Source organism: Oratosquilla oratoria, chromosome 25, assembly GCF_046742065.1.
Source record: "Oratosquilla oratoria isolate Oo_2021 chromosome 25, ASM4674206v1, whole genome shotgun sequence".
Classification (NCBI taxonomy): Eukaryota; Metazoa; Arthropoda; class Malacostraca; order Stomatopoda; family Squillidae; genus Oratosquilla; species Oratosquilla oratoria.
The window spans coordinates 369,822-395,841 of record NC_134801.1 but is presented as its reverse complement, the minus strand read 5'-3'; the positions used below and the strand labels follow the sequence as shown (position 1 = coordinate 395,841).

The 26,020-nt window shown below is 38.3% G+C and overlaps 1 protein-coding gene across 4 annotated transcripts in view; it reads left to right on the top strand.

Moving 5' to 3' along the window:
- The window catches only part of LOC143038802 (sister chromatid cohesion protein DCC1), a 398,731-nt gene that overhangs the window by 370,806 nt on the left and 1,905 nt on the right, over positions 1-26,020 (top strand). For all 4 annotated transcript variants that reach the window (XM_076208343.1, XM_076208344.1, XM_076208340.1 and 1 more), the window contains one exon: positions 1,660-1,837. In XM_076208343.1, coding sequence (XP_076064458.1) covers positions 1,660-1,837 — 178 coding nt within the window. The remainder of the gene's footprint in view (positions 1-1,659; positions 1,838-26,020) is intronic.

Here is a 26,020-nt window from a genome sequence, read left to right as displayed (position 1 = left end):
GATCTCTATCGACAAGTATAGTGGGACAAGGTCAATACAACCACTGGGTGAAAAATAGAACAGGTAGGGAGGTGTCATGATATTGACCAAAAAGGGTCTAAATGTGACAAAGATTAATGAAGGCAAAGGTAATGTAGAATTAATTATGATTAAAATTGTAGACAAAAAGATGTAAAGTAGAAAATATGTAGCAGTGTATGTACCACCAAAAACACAGGCTTGGTCTGATAGCAATCATTCTAAATTACTGGAAGACACAATGAATGTTCTAAACGAGTTACTGAAAGAGGGTAGTAACATAGTAATCATGGGTGATTTTAATGCGAAGGATATAATCTGGGAAGAAATGATAGTAAAAGGGGGAGAAGAACTTTGGAGCAACATTCTACTGGATATGACCATCGACTACATCTTAACACAATGGGTTAAGGAAAATACTAGATATAGAAACAATGAGGAACCATCGAAACTAGACTTAATATTAACTTCTGAACCAGATATCATGAACAAAATGGAGATCCTCAGAAGGATCCCACAGACTACATGGCAGTTCCCACGCTCCTTCATCTCCTGAAGAAGGACCTTGTAATTCTGAACAAGTTCCTCTAATCTGACCCTACCCACATCATTATGACCTGTATGAACAATCATAACTATGTCCATCAGCCTTTGCTTCCTGATGGTCTGGGTACAATTGGCGATCCCATGGTCCAGTTGATGTACGAGCTTGTAACGTCATTTAGTCCTCCACTGCAGGATGTCATCATAGCCTCACACCATGGAGTCCCCTACCACCAAGATTTTCAGCCACCTCATCTTCCAGCAGAGCAAAACGATTGGCTAGAGCTAGCGTTGCTCCACAGGGCACCCGTTAACCAAACACTGGCTCAACAAATGGGACCCCATGGAGTGCCACTCGCTCACGACAGTGGAAGAGGTGGAACACTCTATGGGTTGTGGGGAGGAATTTTCTCCTTACACATTCTGAGACAGTCCTCCAGGTTCACACAACCTTCAGAAGCCATTTCACTCCTTCTGCAATACAAGTGGCAAAGAGAAAATATAAAACAAAAGAAACAAAAGCAATCAATAAACTTAAGTGCACAAAGCTTACTCTGCTTACCTTATATTACTCCTACCTTTGGAGTACAGTAACAGACTACTGTTTTGATTCTAAATCACTAGAACACTACACTGTATCTTATACCTGTAACTGTATGACTCTATACATTTACAATTACAAGAAAGACAACACAGTCACTTGTCACTATTCGAAGATGGAAACTTAACAGGAAGTAATAAAGTTTACAGGAAGTTATAAACTTCACAGGAGGTATTCACAAGATGGTGTCTCGGCAGCAAAACGAGTTCACTAGCTGAGGTCTCAGAACAGAGTTCACTAGCTGAGGTCTTGGGTCAGACTGAGTTCACTAGCTGAGGTCTCGGAACAAGCTGAGTTCACTAGCTAAGGTCTCTTTTCTTTGTACCTCTCATATGATTCTCTTGTCCTATTTTGTAACCAATCTATGAATGCTTGCTTCTCTTCTACAACCTTCTTTGCTTCCTCATCCCACCACTCACTACCCGTCCTTCTATTTCCTCCTGTATCTAGAACCTTGTCTTCTTAAAATGTCATATGTTCATGTTTTTGTTTTTCAGGAATGACCACAAACTTGAGCCAGTTAGGAGGGTTAGCCTTGGTAGACAGGTTATGTACTCCTGAGGTTATCTGTTACTTCCCTGCTTATGATCTACCAGAGGATATACAGGAACGGTTTTCATTTCTGTTTGACGCCAGAGAGAAATGGACCATGGATGAAATTAAGTACTATGTTGAGTATGTTTAACTCCATTCATATTAGTAGCCATAGAACAGATGTACTAAAGAGCTAAATGGGAAATCATATTAGGATATTTGAAGACGTAGTTGTGTACAGGCATTGTGCTAATTGTGATGTGATCATGGCTGCTTGGTTATGGTTGCATTCTATTGATGGAGGTAGTGACCTGATTGATTGAAACTGGAATGCAGTTGGCACTTAATAGGTGAAGTCACTACTTGAGTCCTAGCAACCTTGAGCCTGTTAAGTGACTACCCTAATTGTTACATGGTATGCATTGTGTGGAAGCTCAATATATGGACAATTTGGCCATATGTAAAGAATGAATGAGGAAAGATTAGCAAAGAGTGTAAAACAGAGGTGAATGTAGTGAATTTGAGTGTGAATGAAGAATATTTTTGACTGGACAGTAATTTGATAGAGCCCAAAGCAATTTCTCCTTGTTTTCCCTACTTTTCGCAAGAATGGATGAGGAGGATTGTAGCCATGTAAATGAAGCAGCTGGCCTTTCTGTGGATATAATGGTCTTGCTGCATTGTCTCTGACTTGGTCAGTGGGCAGAAGACAAGGATGGGAATGGACTTGGGTGGGTGCATGCCTTGGCTGGCTACCTCCCATGTAAGATGGATGCCCTTGGTATACAGATAGATGTATATATAGTTGTGAGTTTTGGGAGTAGGTTTCCCTGTATACATTTGTAGTTACACAGTATACTCAGCGTTAATGACCTTTTTGATAGCTTCAAGCAGAGTTGGGTCCGAGTACAGGGGATTGTACTTAAGTCCAAGTCTAAGTACCTGGATATTTTTCAAATACAAGTATAGTCATTTTACTGTATACCTAAGTTGTATGAAAATTGCAGTTGCTGACAAGTCTATGGAAATAAACACCAAGTGAGGACAGAGCCTTTATTGGCATGGTGTTTTCCTTATTATAGCTTTTTCAAGTACATAGTGTCATGTTCCATAACACATCACTGACACAAAGGAGATGCCAATAATGGTGCCACAAGCTACATTCTAGCAAGAGCCATATTGCTTGTTGTCCTAAATGGGATGACCATTGATGTGGGATTCAACCAATTAGTGGGCTAACTTAGATTCGAAAAGATTTTATATAAATTGTCTGTACCTTATATAAATACTCAAGGCAGTTGAAGGAGCCTTGCTGTGCAAATGGTGGAGGAGTGCAAAATTGAGGCCTTCCTCAGAAGTCAGAGGGCATGTAAACAAATTGATGTTATGAAGTAGTATCCTCACATACAGGTACTCCTCGTTTAACGACCTACTCGGTTAGCGACGACGTGGAGTTACGACGGGCTTTATGACAGACGTTTAACGTAAATCTCCCGAAGTTACGACGTCATGTACGATAATTAAGTTGGCTGAGGCAAATTTGTATGATGTTATAATTGAACTTGTACGGTGGATATTAGCTGTGAGGTAAAGTGTTCTGAAGCTTAGGTCTACATTACCATCCTGCAAGCTGCAAAAACTACCTGGGGTACAGTATATACCAGTAGTGGTAAATTTTTTGTTTCGACCAAGGGCGCAATAGAAAATTAATTATTAATTTTGTAAATTATAATGTATCAAAGTAATATGCAATTTTGTGAGCGGAAAAAAAGGTGCTAAAACTAATTTCGTAAGTAACGAAGTCATGTCGGACGAATGGTACACCATGTTTGTTATGATAGATGCCGATGTCGAAGAAATAAAAGGATGATGAATTTGTCTAACCTAAACTAAACTAACCTGACCTGTGTTTGATAAATCATTACCTGCAAATTAAATGTCATCCGGCTCGTCCTCGTTGTCGTCGTCGTGAGAGACGTTGGCAGACGACAAGATGGCGTCCCAATCCTATGCTACTGACTTCGTTCATTAGCATATTTTCTTGTAGCATGGTATTTTTTACTTTCATTTCCGCCCACAAAATTGCATATTACGTTGATACATTTTAATTTACAAAATTAATAATTAATTTTCTATTGCTATATTGCGCCCATGGTCGAAACTAAAAAAATATCCCGGTATTCAATATGGAATGTCAGCATACGCGGATTTGGTCATATACGGTAATTTCGGGAACATAACCACCGTAAATAAACAGTAAATAAAGCTTTAATGTACAGTACTGTATAAAAGAGGGAAATACACGAAAATAAAGATACATGTATTGCTGGACATTGTACATACAGTACATGTATGTATATGTATACACTTTCGGTTAACGACGGCGTGCTGGTCCCAATTGTCGTCGTTAAACGAGGAGTGCCTGTATGTGTTTATGTTCTCCCATTAGTCTAGATAGGTAATGATTGAAAATTTGTAAGCCTTCTTCACACACAAATAAAGAAGTAGAAGGATTGTGTGAAGCCAGGCAAATAGGGATAGAATAGGCTTATACAGGCACACATTGGCACCTGTCCTTGGCACTGATGTTGTGCAGTCATGGTATAAAATAAGATGCGGGCATTGGCTTTCTGACTCTTGGTTGTGTCCTGTTCTCACCTTTGGATCTTTTTGTAAGAAACTTATACTTTTATATTATATAAATTGAATTAGTTTGCACCTCATATTCTTATTTACATCCATGTTGAAGAAGAAAAACCCATAAAAGGGGTGATCATTCTAAAAGTCATGATATATTAATGGGGGCCTTTTGTCTAGGATAAATTTTCTTTTTCACTGGATGAAATAATTGGTGTGTGCAAAATACTTGAGAGGAAATTTAGGGGGGGTGGGGAGTAGAGAAGTTAGGTTGCTGAGTGAATTCAAATCATCATCAATAATAGAAACAAAGGTGCATCCTCCATATTTGTTGTTTACATACAGTGTCCACCATACTTGTGTTTAAAATACGATTGGCCTTCAAATAAAATAGCGAATTTCTTGTTCAAATAGTTCAAGCAGCACTGAAAATAGTTATGACTTCAAGGGATTCTCACAGGTAGGAGGGAGATATTGTGATGTTAGAAACAATAGGAGAGAGAAATATTATGATGTAAGAGATGATAGAAGTGAGAGGTATTGTGATGTGAGAATAGGAGAGAGATATTTATGATGTAAGAGATGATAGGAGTGAGAGATATTGTGATGTGAGAGATGATAGGAGAGAGAAATGATCTAAGAGATGATAGGAGTGAGAGATATTGTGATGTGAGAGACACTAGGAGAGAGGAATAGTATGATGTGAGAGACAATAGGAGTGAGAGATATTGTGGTGTAAGAGATGATAGGAGTTAGAGACGGTAGGGGTGAGAGCAGAATAGATGAAGAAATTGGAGACAGGGAGCAGAATTGCAAGACTTTGAGGAATTCCCACAGGTAAGGGGCAGATATCATAGTAGGGAGGATGACAAGAGAGAAAATAGGATAAAGGATTGCCAAGGATAAGAGATATATGGAGGAAGTTAGGATTGAAAATGAAAGACTTCCATGGGAAAGAGGTAGATATTATGACATAGTAGATAATATGAGTGGAATTAGAATAAGTAGGGAACCTAGAGTTGAAACACGCAGTGAGGTCTGTCCTAGATGAGGGACAAATAGGGTCAAAGGGAAACAAATAGGGTTAGAGTAGGACAGCCTGTGCAATGGTCAACTGGGGTAAATAGTGAGGAAAGTGTAGTGGATAGTATCATAAAAGTGAGTCATTTTATCCCCGAATTTGCTGAAAGGGATCCAGAATTGTTCTTTTCTACATTTGAAGACATAGCAAAACAAGCAGGATGGAAAAGAGACCTCTGGTCAGCAATGATAAGATCTAGCCTAACCCCAAAAGCCTTAAGTGTGTATACAGTGTTTGATAGAGATGGTATATATGATAATGATCAGATTAAGAGCAAAATATTAAAGGCATATGAGATTACCCCAGAGTATTTCAGAAAGAAATTCATGGAAGTTAGGAAGGGTATTGGTCATGGATATATGGATCTAGCAAGGAATGTGAGGGGTGACCTAGACAAATGGATGTATGCAGAAAATGTGGTCAATCTTGAGATGGCATTGGAAGTGATAGCAGTTGAACAATTCCTTGAGTCACTGCGCAATGAAACTATGCTATATGTAATCACGCAGAAATGTGAGGTGTTATTACTTTGCGCTAAGAACAAGCAAATGTAGGAAGAAAGGCATGATACAAACTCAGAGGTGTAAGAATAGAGGCGATTCTGAGCCAGAGAAATGTGAGGCCAGATGTAGGGGATAGTTGGAGAAAACCAGTCCAATGTTTCAGATGTGGATTTGGGCACAACTCAAGATTGTTATGCTAGGCTTGGTGAACAAAGGTATAGGTAGGAAATGGGAAACAAGCAAACTAGGCAGGAAATAATGGGTGTAGAAGGAAACAGGAAGGATGTGAATCAGAGTAGATGTTACACCTGTGGAGCCTACAGTCATGGGGTGGAAAACTGCCCCAAGGGAAATGGAAGCAAAGGGGACACACAAGAGAGGAGACAAGAAAAGGATGACAGCAAGACAAAGGAAGATATCAATTGCTGTGTAGATGGAAATAGGTTAGACAAGACAGAAAAAACAGGAGTCAGCCAAGAGTGGCTACCTTATGTGAAGAATGCCAAGATAGGATTAGAAGGGAGTGAAAGGAAATATGCGATCAAGGCTCTGTGAGACACAAGGGCATCCTGCACCATTGTGAGGCCAGATGTGATACCAGCATTAGAAAATAAGGACAATTTACTGAACCCGAGGCAATTTGGATTCAGACAGGGAAGATCATGTACCACTAATTTGATTTGTTTCTATTCAAGATTGATAGATATATTGCAAGAAAGGGATGGCTAGACAGACTGTGCCTTCCTGGACTTACAAAAGGCATTTAATAAGGTACCACACAGAAAATTGCTATATAAACTGGAAACAATAGGAGGCATTCATGGAAAACTATTGAATTGGATGGAGGATTTCCTACATGGAAGAAAAATGAGAGTAGTACTCAGAGACAAATATTCAAGATGGGAAGGAATGAGTAGTAGCATCCCACAGGGGTTAGTACTAGTTCCGATAATGCTATATATGTAAATGACATGGACAAAAGTATTGAATGTTACATGAACTTCTTTGCGGATGACGCAAAGTTGTTAAAGGGAATAAGCTCCAAAATAGACAGTGAGTTGTTACAGAGCGATCTGAACAAAGTCTCAGAGTGGAGCAAGAGATGGGAAGTAGAATTCAACATCAAGAAATGCAGTATAATTGAATTTGGGAAAAGCAAGAATAGAATATCAGGACAGTATAAAGTTGATGAAAAAAAAGTAAAGTAAATCCTGAAAAGGACCTAGGACATGTTGCCAGATAAACATATAAATAAAATAGAGAAACATACAATTTGTTGAGATCAATGAAGGTGGCTTTTAAATACCTGGATAAGGAAATGATAAAGAAAAATATTACAAACTGATAAGGCCAAAACAGGAATATGCAGTACTGATATGGTCACCCAGTACAAAAAAGAATATAAGAAAATTAGAAATACAAAGAGTAACAACAAAGATGGCCCCAACACTTTCAAACCTGACATATGAACAAAGACTGGCTGAACTGGAATTGCTGACCCTGGAACAAAGAAGAGAATAAGGGGACCTACTAACCATCTACAGAATTATGAAAGGAAAGGAACACCTTGATAGGACTTATTAAAGTGGGACAGAGGTTTAAAAACAAGAGGACATGCAATGAAATTCAAAAAGGACAGCTACAGAAGAGACCTGAAAAAGAACAGCTTCCCATACAGTGATAGATATATTGGACAAAAAAATAGTGTGTGGAAACACCATACAAGAATTTAAGAAAAAACTTGATCTTGCGAGATACAAAAACAGGTCACCATGAGCATAGCTCCCCTTCCCGTAAAATGCAACTAGGTAAATACATAAGTCAGTTCACCATGGGATTAGCTGGAGGAATGATTACATTAGCTCCCATATTTAAGGTAATAATTGAAATAGGTGATAAGACAGCGAGCGTTGAGGTAGGAGTAATGGAACTTCCAATGAAAGGAATAGACATCCTCCTCAGAAATGATGTAGGTGAGATAGTCCAGGTTAGACTCAAGATGGTAGATACTGTATGGCCAGACAGAAAGACAACAATGGAGCCGAGGTCCTGGTGCTGCAGCGTCTTCGTCGTGAGACCACCCCCCAATCCCAAGAATTTGGGGGCCAAACTGCAGCAAACATCCCTGGCCACTGGTGCTATGCTGGTGGCACCTATCTCCAGGAGGGGCTTTGGTCACCTGGACGAGTACCATAATCCTTTCATGACATGCATTGTTATATTTTTTCTGCACTGAGGAGTTTTCTTCCGGTGCTCGCCTCTTCTTCTACTGTTAGCCGGAGATGCAGAGAGCAATCCTGGGCCCACCACAAAATACACGTGCCCAACTTGCTCCAAATAACATGCTCCAAACCCATCACCTTGAGCAGACAGACAAAAGGCTCAGTTCAGTGCAACATATGCAAAAACTGGGCCCACTTCACTTTTACAACATTTGCAAACACAAACAAATACACAAACACTTGGACATGTTCTACCTGCCCTCCAGTAACCTAACTCCCATCTTCCCAACCACAGCCTGCACCCTTACCCACACCCAGTCTCCCCCTGCCCTTGTCCTCAATCAATCCTTCCCCTCCTTTGTCCCCAATCACACTTCTCCCTCCCCCTAACCCAGACCCTATACCTTCCCTATCAACACCCCAACCCCAGATGGCAAAATACAATGCATACAGAACACACAGCATCAGCATATTACAACACAACATTGATAGCATCAACACAAAAAAGCATGAACTTGTACACTTCCTCAAACAACACAACATACACATTGCCATCATGCAAGAAACAAAACTAAGACACACAAAACACTATCATTTCACAATGGCAGTGGACTCATCACCCTGATCCACCAATCCATCTGTTTTGTGGACACAAGCACCACAACCAAAATCCTCCTCCCTACCACAGATAACACTACAGAAATCCATTCAGGCAACAAATCAACACTGACAATAGTTAACATATACATCCCCCCCAATCATCTCCCACAGTTCCAAACACCTTCAGGCTTCATCTTAATCAAATAGCCACAATCACTAACCTTATCATGGGTGGTGACTTCAATGCCAAGTCGTCAGCCTGGTATGTCAACAACCCTGACACGGACAGAGGGCTTGATATGTAGACTCAACTTGACTCACCATCATGAACAACACACATAATCTTACATCCCACACTGAGTCCTCTATACCCCCTCCTCTCCTGATATCACCTTCTGCTCCCCCTGCCTAACCCCAACAACTTCATGGAGAGTGGTCAGATCCCTTGGATCGGACCACCTTCCAGTTATCATCACCACCAAAACAAGATGCACCCCAGTTGGCCACAGACACAAATACACCAATTACAAGACTAAACTGGGAAGCTTTTATTGAAGAGACAGAACATTTTGAGACATTTAATAGTACACCAATCACAAACATAAACAATGCTGTACACACTTTTAATACAATCATACACAATGCAGACAATAGATATATCCCTAGGCCTAGAGGCAACAGAAAATCACAGAACTCCAATTTCACACCAGAAATCCGAGGCCTCATCAGACAGTGAGATACACTTAAACACAATACCCCCACACCTATCCCTCAAAACATAGCAGACCAAATACAAACACTATACACAGAGATTACCAATAAAATACATGAACAAAAAACTTAAAATTGGCAAAAGTTTGTCAATACTTTTGATCACAAAACAAACACCAGCAAATTGTACAAAACACTCAACAGCATTACACTATCCAACAGTAACACAACATGCTCTCATGCAGCAATAACCACAACTACAGATAATTTACCCTCAAACAGACAACAATCAAACCCACTCAATCATTTTGCACAGACAAGCCATCTCACTTCTCACCTTGACGACTGATGCACCATTTGACTTAAGAAAGACTTTCCCACAGACTCAGACTATACACCCTTCATAGACAGTCAGACAAAACACATAATACATAACCTCAAGCACTCATCAGCCTGTGGCCCTGACAACATAAGTAACATCCACCTAAAACACATTGGACCACAAGAAAGACTTTCCCACAGACTCAGACTATACACCCTTCAGAGACAGTCAGACAAAACACATGATACATAACCTCAAGCACTCATCTGCCTGTGGCACTGACAACATAAGTAACATCCACCTAAAACACATTGGACCACAAGGTATACACGCACTCACAAACATTGCAAACTACAGCTATACACAACACTATACCAGATATCTGGAAGCATGGGAAAATAATCACAATCCCAAAACCCAATAAAGACCCAACAATCCCAATATCACACCACCCAATCACACTTCTCTGCACCCCCTCTGAAGTCACTGAATGCCTCATACTTCAACTCATCACACCACATATTCCCCTTGCTGAATCACAACACGGTTTTAGGCCACTACACTCCACAAACACTCTTCTAATAAACCTCATGCAAAGAATATTAGATGGCATCAATTCAGATAGGCCCCATCACAGAACACTTCTCATAACATTAGACATTAGTAAAGCTTTTTATGCTATTCCCTGCCACAATCTAACAAACAAAATATATAACACAGACATGCCTAATAACACTAAAAGATGGCTGGCCAAGTATCTGGCAGGCAGGAATGCTTATGTGTCATATAATGGCCAATCATTGCACACCAGAAACATTAAGAATGGAGTACCACAGGACTCTGTCCTATCCCCCACACTCTTTAATCTATACATGCATGATATTCCCTCAACAGACACCTCAGAAATACAAATCTCTTCCTATGCAGACAACATTATCACTTGTACACATCGTAACACAGACAAAGCCGCAGAAATAACACAGCCATACCTTGATACACTCAGCACAGGGTTCAATACAAACAGACTCAAAATAGCCCCAGCCAAATCTACAGCAATACCTCTCACCAATTGGACAAAAGAACACAAATACATACCTCATCTCTATATCAACAACATTAATACCACACACACACACTGGAAAAATGCTAACATTTTACCATTATGTAAAAGAGGAAACAAGGAAGAACTAACTAACTATAGACCGGTCTTATTAACAAGCATGATAGCCAAAAGTTGTGAGAAAATTATTAAAAATAGATGGGTAAAACACCTGGAAGAAAATTATATAATAAACCTAAGACAATTTGGGTTCAGACAAGGAAGATCATGTACCACAAAGTTAATGTTTTTACTCAAGACTAATAGACATAGTGCAAGAAAGGGATGGATGGGCTGATTGTGCTTTCCTGGACTTAAAAAGCTTTCGACAAGATACTACACAAAAAATTATTTAAAAAACGGGAACATATAGGAGGGTTACAAGGGAACCTACTAAAATGGATGGAGGACTTCCTGATTGGTAGAAAGATGAGAGTAGTACTCAGAAAAACATTAGATTGGAAAGAGGTGATCAGTAGAGTTCCGCAAGGATCTGTATTGGCTCCAATAATGTGTACTATTTATGTGAATGACATGGATAATGATGTGCAATGTTACATGAGCTTCTTTGCAGATGACACTAAATTGTTAAGGAAAGTAAAAACCGAAATGGATTGTGAATCACTACAGGAAGACCTGAATATGGTATGGAACTAGAGTCAGAAATGGGAAATGGACTTCAATATTAAGAAGTGTAGCATAATGGAGTTTGGAAAAAATAAAAATAGAATATCAGGACAATATAAAATTGGAACTAAGGAGGTAAAGAAAGTGGGATCTGAATAAGATCTGGGAGTAATTATCTTAACTTGTCCTATGATAAACAAATAAACAAAATTGTCAGAGAATCCTATAACTTGCTAAGATCAATAAAAGTGGCATTTGCATATTTGGATGAAGAAAGGATTAAAAAAATATTAGTCCCACTGATAAGGCCTAGATTAGAATATATGGCAACATTGTGGTCACCCAGTACCAAAAAGAATATAAAGAGAAAAGAAAGAATCCAGAGAGCTGGCTAAATTGGAGTTACTGACTCTGGAGCAAAGAAGAGAGAGAGCCGACCTACTGACCATCTATAGAATCATGAAGGGCACAGAAATACTTGATAGAGAGAACTTGTTAAATTGGGACAAGAGAAACACAAGAGGACATGTAAAGAAACTCAAAAAACATAGTTATAGAAGAGATCTGAAGAACAGTTTTCCACATAGAGTGGTGGACACTTGGAACAAACTGGACGAAAAAATAGTGTGTTTAAAAACCATTCATGAATTTAAGAGCAAACTTGACACTGCAAAATACAAAGGCGGGACACCATGAGTGTAGCTCTCCTTCCTGTAAAATATAACTAGGTAAATACACCAAACATTCTTGGTGTAACATATGATACATCCATGTCATTCAAACAACACATCACAAACATAAAGAAGCTGAGAAAGGAGTGGGTGGGAGTGAAGGATAGAGTAGAACTAGGAGTGGAGGACTGGAAATGGTTCAAGTAGAGAGTCATAAGGTGTGCAAAGATGGTGTGTGGAACAAAGAGGATTGGAGGAAATTGAAGGAAGGGTAGTGAGTAGTGGGATGAGAAAGCAAAGAAGGGTGTAGAAGAGAAGTAGACTTTCATAGATTAGTTACAAATTAGAATGAGGGACTCATATAAGAGGTACAAAGTAAAGAGAAGAGAAGTAAAGCATAAGATAAAGGAGGCAAAGAGGAGAGCAGATGTGAAATGGGATAAGGGTATGACATAAATTTTTTGAAGTAATAGAAAAAAAAATTTGGAAAGAAATTAAAAGAGGAAGAGGAGGCGAATCAAGTAGAGAAGAAAAAGTAAAAGATGCAGATCAAGAGATGATAATGGAAGAGAAGACAGTGAGAGAAAGGTGGGCAGAGTATTTTAGGGAGTTGCTAAATGTGAAGGAGGATAGGGAGGGAAAGGTAGTTGCAGTGGGAAGCACTAAGAAAATGACCATAATGAGTGAGGAAAATAGAAGGCAAATAAAGAAAGATAGAGTGAAAGCAGCTGTTAAGATGATGAAACCAGGTAAGGCACCTGGTCTGGATAGATGCAAAGCAGAATGTCTGAAAAAAGGAGTTACAGTGATGGTGGTGAGTATATTTAATGTTTGTTTAAGAGGGTAGAGTGCAAGAGGACTGGAGGTGCCTTTATAGTTCCACTTTACAAGGGAAAGGGGGACAAGTGTGAGTGTAGTAGTTTCAGAGGGATCAGTTTGCTAAGTGTAGTTGGGAAAGCTTATGGGAGGATCTTGATTGAGAGGATTAGGAGAGGAACAGAGGGATTAATTGGTGAGGAACAGTGTGGATTTAGGACAGGTAGGGGTTGTGTAGATTAGAATTTTGTGGTAAGACAGATATGTGAGAAAGCTATAGGAAAAGGTAAGGATGTTTTTTGGGCTTTTATGGACCTGGAAAAGGCTTATGACAGGGTAGACAGGAAGGCACTGTGGGAGGTATTGCAAATATATGGGATAGGAGGAAAGCTGTTAAGAGCAGTCAAGAGTTTTTATAAGAGTAGTATAGCTTGTGTTAGGATTAGAAATGGAAAGAGTGGGTAGTTTGAGGTAAAGGTAGGACTTCGTCAAGGATGTGTTATGTCGCCCTGCCTGTTCAGTTTATACATGGATGGGGTGATGTGAGAGGTGAATGCAAGGGTAGTGGGTGAGAGATTGGAGATGGTTAAAGAAGATGGAGAATAGTGGGAGATAATCCAGTTGTTGTTTGCTGACGATACTGCACTTGTAGCAGTATCAGAGGAGGGATTGAGGAAGTTAGTGACAGAGTTTGAGAAGGTGTGTGAAAGAAGGAAGCTGAAGATAAATGTGGGTAAAAGTAAGGTGATAAGATGTACAAGGGGAGAGAGTGGCAGCAGATAGGAAGTGAGTACACCCACTCCTCGTTTAACGACCTACTCGGTTAACGACAACTCGAAGTAACGACGGGCTTTATGACAGACCAATATTCGTTTAACTTAAATCTCCCGAAGTTACGACGTCGTGTACGATAATTAAGTTGGCTGAGGCAAATTTGTATGATGTTATAAATGAACTTGTACGGTGGATATTAGCTGTGAGGTAAAGTGTTCTGAAGCTTAGGTCTACATTACCATCCTGCAAGCTGGAAAAACTACCTGGGGTACAATATATACCGGTAGTGGTAAATTTTTAGTTTCGACCAAGGGCGCAATATAGCAATAGAAAATTAATTATTAATTTTGGAAATTATAATGTATCAATGTAATATGCAATTTTGTGAGCGGAAATAAAAAAAAAAGGTGCTAAAACAAATTTCGTAAGTAACGAAATCATGTCGGATGAATGGTACACCATGTTTGTTATGATAGATGCCGATGTCGAGGAAATGAAAGGATGATAAATTCGCCTAACCTAAACTAAACTAACCTAATCTGTGTTTGATAAATCATTACCTGCAAATTAAATGTCATCCGGCTCGTCCTCGTTGTTGTCGACGTGAGAGCCGTTGGTAGACGACAAGATGGCGTCCCAATCCTATGGTACCGACTTCGTTCATTAGCATATTTTCTTGTAGCATGATATTTTTTACTTTCATTTCTGCCCACAAAATTACATATTATGTTGATACATTTTAATTTACAAAATTAATAATTTTCTATTGCTATATTGCGCCCATGGTCGAAACTAAAAAAATACCCCAGTATTCAATATGGAATGTCAGCATACGTGGATTTGGTCATATACGGTAATTTCGGGAACATAACCATCGTAAATAAACAGTAAATAAAGCTTTAATGTACTGTATAAAAGAGGGAAATACACGAAAATAAAGATACATGTATTGCTGGACATTGTACATACAGTACATGTACGTATATGTATACACTTTCGCTTAACGACCAATTTGGTTAACGACGGCGCGCTGGTCCCAATTGTCGTTGTTAAACGAGGAGTGGTTGTATTATAGGAGAGAGACTGGAGGAAGTGGATAGTTTTAGATACTTGGATGTGAATGTGGCAGGAAAGTGAGGAGTGGGGGTGGAGGTAGAATGTAGATTGAGAGAAGTGAGTAAATGCCTTGGTGGATTAAAAAGTGCAATGAGAAATAGACATTTGGTAATGGATGCTAAGAGGAGAAATACACGAAAATAAAGATACATGTATTGCTGGACATTGTACATACAGTACATGTACGTATATGTATACACTTTCGCTTAACGACCAATTTGGTTAACGACGGCGCGCTGGTCCCAATTGTTGTCGTTAAACGAGGAGTGGTTGTATTATAGGAGAGAGACTGGAGGAAGTGGATAGTTTTAGATACTTGGATGTGAATGTGGCAGGAAAGTGAGGAGTGGGGGTGGAGGTAGAATGTAGATTGAGAGAAGTGAGTAAATGCCTTGGTGGATTAAAAAGTGCAATGAGAAATAGACATTTGGTAATGGATGCTAAGAGGAGACTGTATGAAGGAGTGATTGTACCGACAGCACTCTACGGGGCAGAAACATGGAACATAGAGAGGAAGAGAGAAGGAGTTTGAATGTGTTTTAGATGAGGTGTCTGAGAAGTATGATAGGGGTCACTAGGCTAGATAGAGTGAGAAATGAGGAGGTGAGGAGGAGAACAGGGGTGGTAAGGGAGTTGGGAGATAGGGTTGATGAAAGAGTATTAGGATGGTTTGGACACATGGAAAGAATGAGTGAAGAAAGATTAGTAAAAGAGGTGTGGAAGGTAGAGGTGAAAGGAGTGAATATGAGGGGTTGACCTAGGTTGAGATGGATGGGTGGGGTAAAAAGATAGGGGTGAATGGAGAATGGTTGTATATGGATGATGCTGTGATGCATGAGGGGGAGTGGGTGAGGGATGGGGGTTGAGGGAGTATTTATGAGAAATATTTTGATGCAGCCCTGGAAATGGAGTCAAAAGTGGAAAGTGAACTTTAATATCAAGAAGTGTAGTATAATGGAATTTGGAAAAAGTAAAAGTAGAAAATCGAGGAATTATAAAATTGGTGAAGAAGTCAAAAAAGTGAGCTCAGAAAGGGACCTAGTAGTAATTATCAGCAAAGACATGTCACTAGACAAACATATCAATAAAATAGAGAATCCTTCAACTTATTAAGGTCAATGAAAGTGGCTTTTGACTATTTGGATGAGGAAATGGTAAAGAAAATGTTAGTTACTTGATAAGACCAAAATTGGAGTATTCTGTGACACTATAGACACCCAGTAATAAAAAGAATATATAGAAATTAGAAAGAATACAAAGAGCAACGACAAAGATGGCACCAACACTCTCCAAATTGACATACAAACATTGTCCAAATTGGAACAACCAATTCTGGAAGAAAGAAGAGAAAGAGGAGATCTACTAACTATAGAATCATGAAAGGGATGGAAATCCTAGATAGAGATGATTTGTTAAATTGGACAAAAGAAAAACAAGAGGACATGAAAAGAAACTCAAAAAGGATAATTATAGAAGAGATCTGAAAAAGAATAGCTTCCCACACAGAGTGGTGGATTTCTGGAATAAATTAGATAAGGTCAGTGTGTGCAAATACTATTCATGAATTTAAGAACAAACTTGATGCTGAAAGATACAAAGATGGGTCACTACGAGCATAGCTCCCTTCCCATATAATACAAATAGATAAATACAGGAGACCCATAGTTTCCAGGAAAATGGCAACAGCCACCTAACTGGCACACAAGTCACTCAAGGAAGAAGTATTGTTTGAGTATGGCTAAGGTGGGGAAGTATAATATGAGATGTTCTGTGTCTTCTGTGTAATGGTTGCATCTTGGACAATTTGTTTCTGTGGCCAGCCCTATTCTGTTGGTATTGTCTTAATGCTGGATGGTGACCTGAACAGCTGTGCAAGTCTGGTTCTTGCTTCTCTTGGGAAGGATTTTTCTGTGGGGCCACCATCTGGAGGGGTTCAGTGAAGAAGGGTGTTTGGTAATTGGTCTTGGAGTGCTTGATTTGTGATCCACATATGAATGTATTTTTTGTTTGGAGGTGTTGTGTGATGTATATGAAAAGTAGATGTATGATTATGCTGCTGATATAATTTATATGTTGCATTCAGATGATTGTGCTTTTGTGGTATAATAAATGAATAGGGTTAAAGGCTCTTGCATAGAACAGTGTACCAATCATTTTTATGTGATATTCTTTGGGGAAGATTTTGGTTTCTGTGGAGGTGTTCTATTGGAGTGGTATATCTATTTATAAGGTGAAACACTAAAACCTCAAAATATAACATTAAGAACAATGATTATTATTCAGTGTTTTATTTTGTATGGTTTGTAAAGTGTCTGGAGTGCTTGTTATGTGATGCGAGTATTTACCTAGTTGTATTTTACAGGATGAGAGCTATGCTCGTAGTGACCCATTTTCATATCTCTCCATATCCAGTTTATTCTTAAGATCATGTATAGTTTTGGCATTCACTGTTTCTCCATTCAGTTTGTTCTACACATCAATCACTCTATGTTGGAAGCTACTCTTTTTCAGGTCTCCTCTGTAGCTGTCTTTCTTTAGTTTCTTTTTATGTCCTCTTGTTTCTCTTCTGTCCCACTTTAATAAGTTGTCTCTGTATTGTTGAATGTATTGTTGCATGGATGTATTAGATTTTGCTGAAACCCCCAGACGGGAGCTCATGATGTAAACAAAACATCCCTGTGGTGTAGAATGTGATTTTTTTCCTTGCCTGCCTACACTTTGCTGAAAACCCTGCAAGAAATTTATTATATACACCAAACATACCTGTGGTGTAAGGTTTAAATTTTATTTGTCAATTTTGTCTTCAGCTTTAGACTTTGTCAGGATCTGTATTTTGTTGTTGTTGATCTTTTATTCATTATTGTCATTAGTAGTTTAGATTAATCTGCAATCACAGTCATGTGGCTGACTGCTTACACTGCATTGTCATTTGTTATGTTATCATGAGTCTGATGTCACTAAATGATAACTGTTGCCTTGAGTTTCACCAACTGGAAACCCACAGCTCCACAGGGACTGGGAAAGGTCCTCAGGGTCTCCCAGTAATCTCTGGAAAGAAACTTTGGACTCATGTCTGTCAATCTATTTGTTACCTCTGGTCTCCCCTGCAGAAGACCTGTGGCCTTCAGGTAATTGGTAACTGCCTCTGAGTGGGTCCACAAGTCACTCAGGAAGATATTGTGTGGTTTTCTTGGGATTGATAGTGTGGGGGCATTGTAGTATTTTACTGACCGTATTTTCCGGCGTATAGTGCGCGACTTTTTTCCGTTGGAAGGGCCTAAAAATGGGGGGTGCGCGTTATCCGGTGGTGCACATTATCTACGGCCTACGATAAAAATTCTGCGGCTGTGTGTGTAATTTTTTTCACAACAACGTGACGATGTTGGCCGTCAAAGAGTCGGGACGGCACACTTGTCCGTGACGTTCCGTGAGAACAAGAAGAACAGCCATGGTGACATGGTATAGGTAGGTATCTATCGAATCTTATTTTTCATGTTTAGATAGGCCTAAACACCATGAAACATGATCAATATTCATGATATTTGCCCATGTTCACAGCATCCTAGTTTGAATTTTTATGTTGGCTTTGTTGCTTCACTTTAGGTATGGTACAAATTCCGTTGCGGCTGTTCATAAACTCGTGTCAAACACCTGACTACAACACCCTCTTTCGGGAGTTATATTAACTAAACGTCACCTCGATGAGACTGTCCTATTTTACCACTCATTGCCGGTTCAAAGCTAAAACGAAACAGTCTGTAGTTTGTTTCAGTATTAAGTAAAAAATGGTAAAGACGAATTATTTCCTCAAGATATAAAATGAAAATTTTCTGTAAAAATCCCGAAATTTTTCTGTATATTTTACTTTCAATAAACTTTTTTTAGATCATATTTCCTACAAACTATTTAAGCTACAAAGTAATAAGGGACCAACGCACAACATAAGTCATATACCGGTACATGTAGTTCCGACTTTTTCTTAGTTGTGTCCTGATTGATGCCTAAACTGACACTTAATTTAGTGACAAATCAACAGATTTCCCAGCGGTGGCTCTAGCCAATGAAAAATACTTCTCCATGTAACCTCGTTCACATTATATAAATACCGAGGTAAAACTGCGTTATAGACAAATGCGATCAGGCATGCGCGTTATACGTCGGTGCGCGCTATCTGTGTACTGAGATAACGAAGTGCATGGCTGCGCATTATAACCCGATGCGCATTTTAAGCCGGAAAATACGGTAGTTGTATTTTACAGGACGAGAGCTATGCTCGTAGTGACCTGATTTCGTATCTCTCTGGATCCAGTTTACTCTTAAAATCTTGTATAGTTTTGGCACTCACTGTTTCCCCGTGTGGGAATTTTTTTTTTTTTTTTTTTTTTTTTTTTTTTTTCTTTCTTCAAATCTCTTCTGTAATTGTCCTTCTTTAGCTTCTTTTCGTGTCCTCATGTTTCTCTTCTGTCCCATTTTAGTAAGTGGTCTCTATCAAGAATTTCCATCCTTTTCATAATTCTGTAAATCATCTCTTTCTCTTCTTTGTTCCAGTGTTGATAGATGTAATTTCTCCAATCTTTGTTGGTATGTCATATTTGATAGTGTAGGTGCCATTTTTGTCGCTGCTCTTTGAATTCTTTCAAATTTTCTTATGTTTATTTTTGTGCTAGGTGCCCATAGTGTTACAGCATACTCTAGTTTAGGTCTTATTAGTGCAACCACTATTTTTTTTTACCAGAAGATAAATGTGGGCAAAAGTAAGGTGATGAGATGTACAAGGGGAGTGACAGCAGGATGGAAGTGAGCATTAAGGGAGAGAGACTGGAGGAAGTGGATAGTTTAGATACTTGGGTGCGAATGTGGGAGGAAAGGGAGGAGTGGGGTTGGAGGTAGAATGTAGATTGAGAGAAGTGATTAACCACTTCACTACGGGACTTAAATCTCATGGGCAGCAGCCAATGCCAGGCGTATGACGTGTCGTAATAATATTTGCATCATAAAATATAGTCACGGCTTATATCGATCGTTCTCTCTTTCACCCGTGAATTTTGAAAACCACAGAGAATGGGATTAAGAGCAGATTAGGGAGAATGTAAAAACACAGGGGCGACTACAATAAATATAATCAAGACGCCGATATGGCAGCGTCGCGAATCCACTTGCTCCTCATGACGCCTACGTGAGCGGCACCGTATGGAAGGGGTTAAATGCCTTGGTGGATTGAAAAGCGTAATGAGAAATAGACATCTGGGAATGGATGCTAAGAGGAGGTTATATGAAGGAGTGATTGTGCTAACAGCACTGTATGGGGTAGAAACATGGAACATAAGAGAGGAAGAGAGAAGGAGTTTGAATGTGTTTGAGATGAAATGTCTGAGAAGTATGATAGGGGTTACTAGGATGGATAGAGTGAGAAATGAGGAGGTGAGGAGAACAGAGGTGGAAAGAGAATTGGGAGATAGGGTTGATAAAAGAGTATTAGGATGGTTTGGACACATGGAAAGAATGAATGAAGAAAGATTAGTAAAAGAGGTGTGGAAGGCAGAGTTGGAAGGAGTGAATATGAGGGGGTGTCTCAGGATGAGATGGATGGATGGGGTGAAAGGGGCATTACAAAAGAGAGGAATGTCTGTGGAGGAAGGACGGGAGAGAACAGAAGATAGGGGTGAATGGAGAAGGGTTGTGTATGGATGATGCCATGATGCGTGAGGGGGAGTGGGTGGGGGATGGGGGGTGAGGAAGTATGTATGAGAAATAATTTGATGCAGCCTGAAGGGATTTCTCCCCATCTTCTCCTTTTCTGCATGAGAGGATGGAGAGGGGGGTCACCGAATTAATGAAGCAGCCTTGTTGTGTCTTGTGACACTGCTTCTGACCCAGATGCAGGGATGTCCCGTCATCCAGGAGGTACCAAGATGAGAGGGAGGGAGGAGGGTGGAGGGGAGTGGAATATGTAGGGGATGGAATGGGTGGGAGTGGTTTCTATGCCTTTTTCTTTTTTGGCTGCCCCCCATGTAAGGGGGAAAAAAACCTTTGGTGTATGTATGTATGTATTTCTTCATTCATGTAGTTGAAGGCCGCTTTCATTGATCTTAATAAGTTAAAAGTCTCTCCAACTAATTTATTGACATGTTTATCAGGTGTCAAGTCACTTGAGATAATCACTCCTAGGTCCCTTTCTGAGTCAGCTTTTTTGACTTCCTTGTTACCATATTGACCCGATATTCTATTTTTGCTTTTTCCAAATTCTATTATACTACATTTCTTAATGTTAAAGTTCACTTCACACCTCTGACTCCATTCCCATATTTTGTCCAGGTCTTCTTGTAGCAATCTGCAATCTTCTGTGCTTACTCTTTTGAGTAATTTGACATCATCAGCAAAGAAGTTCATGTAACACCTCACTCCCTCATCCATATCATTTATATATATGGCAAACATTAAAGGAGCCAGTACAGAGACTTATGGAACGCCACTTTTCAATCTTCCCAATTCGAATTTTTGTCTCTAAGTACCACTAATTTTTCTCCCATTTAAGAAATCCTTCATCCATTCCAGTAGCTTACCTTGTATTCCTTCTATTATTTAAATTATTCTTATTAACTTTATGTGGTACTTTATCAAAAGTCTACTGCAAATCCAAGAAGGCACAGTCTGCCCAGCCATCTCTTTCTTGTATTATCACAATTAATCTAGAGTAAATGTGGTACACGATCTTCCATTTCTAAAGCCAAATTTTTTAGGGTTTAATATTTTATTCTCTTCCAAGTGTTTGATCCATTTGTTTCTGATAGCTTTTTCGCATATTTTTGCTACTGTGCTTGTAAGGGATACTGGTCTGAAGTTTGTATGATCTTTGTTTCCTCCTTTGTATATTGGTACTATGCATGCATCTTTCCAATCTTGCAATACCTTTCCTTCTTTGAGTGAAAAGTCTATTATCTTGTATAATTTGTCCATCAGTTCGTCTATACACTCTTTCAGTATCCAGTTAGCAATTCCATCTGGTCTATGCGATTTCCTAACATCTAGGTTTTTTTATTTGGTCTCTTATTTCTTTCTGTGTTAACTTTATTTCTTTCATTTTAGGGGATCTTTCTCGTTGTCCATCTTCCCAAATTTGTGAGTTCTCAATTGTAAAAACAGACCTGAAATGTCTGATCATAACTTCAGCCATTTCTGTGTTGTCTATATATTCTTCATCTCCTTCACGCAGTTTTACAATTTCATGTTTGTCTTTTAATTGATCATTTACATATCTGTAAAAGAGTTTAGTTTGATCCTTACATTTGTCTATAAAATCTTTTTCATAGTTTTTTTCTTTCCTGTGTATATTCACATATTTGTTCCTAAGTTTTATATATGTTTGCCATTTGGATGTTTTTTTGTATCTTTTCCATCTTTTCCAGCCTTTTCTCTTCTGTATTTAGCCTCACTGCATCTTTTGTTGTACCAACACCATATAATTCTCTTTTTGCTTCTTTGGTACATACCTATCAATTATGTTCCATTTGTCTTCCATCTTTGTTTCTTCTGTGGAGACTTTATCCCAGTCTGTGTTTTGGAAAAATGTTCTTAGTTTTACAAAATCCATTTTATTGTACATTAATCTTCCTTCTTTATGTTTGTCATTCCTTCTTACATTGTTTTGTTCTTTTAATTCAAAATCTAGTAGTATATGGTCACTCTTTCCAATTGGTGTTTTATACTCCATTTTCTTCACAATACCTGGTTCAGAAGTTAATATTAAGTCTAGTTTCGATGGTTCCTCATTGTTTCTATATCTAGTATTTTCCTTAACCCATTGTGTTAAGGTATATTCAATGGTCATATCCAGCAGAATGTTGCTCCAAAGTTCTTCACCTCCTTTTACTATCATTTCTTCCCAGATTATATCCTTTGCATTAAAATCACCTATAATTACTATGTTACCACCCTCTTTCAGTAACTCATTTAGCATGTTCATTGTGTCTTCCAGTAATTTAGAATAATCACTATCAGACCAAGCCTGTGTTTTTTGGTGGCACATACACTGCCACAAATTTTCTACTTTTCATATTCTTATTTATAACTTTTATCATAATTAATTCCACATATTTACCTTCATTTATCTTTGTCACATTTAGACCCTTTTTGGTCAATATCATTACACCTCCCTGTTTATCTGTTCTATTTTTTGCCCAGTGGTTGTATAGACCTTGTCCACCATTCTTGTTGGTAGAGGGCCTTTCAATTTCATCTCCACAATTCCCATAATGTCAGGTTTCTCTATTTCCAGATAGTCTTTTAGTTAATTAATTCCAGAGATCATACCATCCATATTTGTGTATGCCACTTTTGTTTTCATATTTTCTCTCTTTTGGTTTAAGTTTCCATTTTTCTGATGTAAAAAAGTTTCAGTCTCAGGTCCAGTATTCTTCAAAAAAAACTATTTCTTTTTCCATCTCTGTTCTTTTCTCATTTCTATCCTTGCCTTCAATTCTGAGAGCCTTGTCTTTCTCTTTTTCCTCATCACTCATTTCCTTTTTTTATCTATATATGTTTGAATTTCTTGCTGTTTGTTAATTTAACCACTCTTGATAATACCTCCTCAGCTATCATTTGAGTTTTGATTTTGATTTTCAGAAGTCTATGTTGTTTTTCTTTTGAATATTTGCCTATCCTGTGAATCTCGTCAATTTCTTTGTCAAAATTTTGCCCTTCGTCCTGAATTTATTTAAAAATTTCCTTAGCTATTTTCTTTTCCTTCTTTTCTCTGGTATTTATACATATGTTTTTCTTGGATACCATGGACCATAATGCATTTACCTTTGTCTACTGTATCTCTCACCCAATTTTCCTTTTTAATTCCTTTCATAACTGTTTCTTTTGTATTTTCCTCCATCTGCTTTTGTACTATTTCTCTAAAGGATATTTTTTTATTTTCCTATTCTTGTTTCCATTGATTTTTTTTATTTCAAGGAGGTCTGTTTCTTTAATTAACTATTCCACCTTTCCAGTCAATACCTGTAATTGCTCTTTGACCTCCTTTTTCAGTTCTTCATTTTTATTTTTGTCCTTTTTCATTCTTCTCGTTAGAGCATGTCAATTTCACTCCTTAGGTGATTTAATTTTTCTAATTGCGCGTTACTCTTACGCAAAGTAATCAATTCCCTAAGTACAGCTCGGTAGTCCAATTTAAATCTATGATTTCTTCCAATAATTTGTTTACTTCGTGATGCCTTAATGCATTGTTATATCTAACTATTTCTCCTGGATTTCTTTGGAAACCTGAAGAACTGTTGTTCTCCCACCTTTGGTTTATCTTGGAGTGTGAGGTGTTCTGTGTCCTCTGTGTGGTGGTTGCATCTGGAGTGTTGACAAAAGAGAACCTGTCACCTGACAGACATATCAGCAGGATTGTGGGAGAGAGACATGGACTATTGCAGAAGATTAAAGTGGTATTCAATTATAGGGATAAAGAGATGAAAAAACTCATAGAAACACTGAAGATGCAGTGAGGTGAAAGAAGAGACAAAGCTTGGTAAAGATGAAAAAAAAAAGTGGAAAGTGGCAAATATATATAAACTATAGAAATGAATATGTAAAGGTGTGCAGACAGAAAAAAAAAATATATATATATATATATCATAGAAAAATGTAAAGATCAACCCAAACTATTCTGTAGATATGTGAATGGTAAACTTAAAAATAAACAGGAAATGGTGAAACTATGCCAAGGAAATACAGAATACACAGAAGATCACTTCAAGTCTGTTTTCACCAGAGAAAAAGTACAGCATTGGGACGAATGAAGTGAAGTGCAATCTCCCCCCATGAGGGAAATAATGATAACACAAAAATAAATAATGGGTCAATTATCGAACCTTGACATTAGGAAATTGAACAGCCCAGACGGAATTGCAAACTGGATACTAAAAGAATGCAAAGAAGAACTAATGGACAAAATATACAACATAATAATTTGCTCACTCAAAGAAGGAAAAATAGCAAAGAACTGGAAAAATGCCAACATTGTACATATTATAGGAGGAAACAAGGAAGAACCAACTAATTACAGACTGGCCTCTCTAACAAGCACTGTAGCCAAAATTTGTGAGAAAATTATGAAGAGATGGGTAAAACACCTGGAAGAAAACAAAATAATAAACTTGAGACATTTTGTATTTAGACAGGGAAGATCATGTACCACAACTTTAATCTGTTTTTACTCAGGACTAATAGATATAAGAAAGGGCTGAATGGGTTCATTATGCTTTCCTAGACCTACAAAAAGCCTTCAACAAAATGCCACACAAAAAATTATAAAAAAAAAAAAAAAAAAAAAAAAATGGAAAACAGGGATACAAGGCAACCAACTAAACTGGATGGAGGATTTCCTGCATGGTAGGAAGATGAGAGTAGTACTCAGAGAAAAGTGTTCAGGTTGGGAGGTGATTAGTGGAGTTCTGCAGGGATCTGTATTGGCTCCAATAATGTTCGCTATTTATGTGAATGACATGTATGATGATGTGGAATGTTACATGAGCTTCTTTGCAGATGACACTAAACTGTTGAAGAAAGTGTTGAAATGGATTGTGAGAGATCTGAACAGGGTTTGGGAATGGAGTCAGAAATGGGAAGTGGATTCAACATTAAGAAATGTATAATAGTGGAGTTTGGAAAAAGTAAAAAAAAAAAAAAATATCAGGACTTTAAAATTGGAACAAAGTAAATAAAGTGGGATCTGAAAAAGACCTGGGAGTAATTATCTCAAATGACTTGTCCTCTGATAAACAAACAAAATTGTTTGAGAGTCATATAACTTGCTAAGATCAATGAAAGTGGCATTTACCTATATAGGTGAAGAAATTTTTAAAAAATATTAGTCACACTAATAAGGCCAGACTGGAGTATGCTGCAACATTATGGTCACACATTACCAAAAAGAATATAAAGAAAATTGAAAGAATCCAGAGAGCAACTATGAAAATGGCCCCATCACTTTCAAACTTGTCATATGAAGATACTGGCTAAATTGAAGTTACTGACTTTGGAACAAAGAAGAGAGAGCGGGGACCTACTGACCATCTACAGAATCATGAAACGTATGGAAATACTTGATAGATAAGTGACCTACTGACAATCTACAGAATCACAAATGGCACA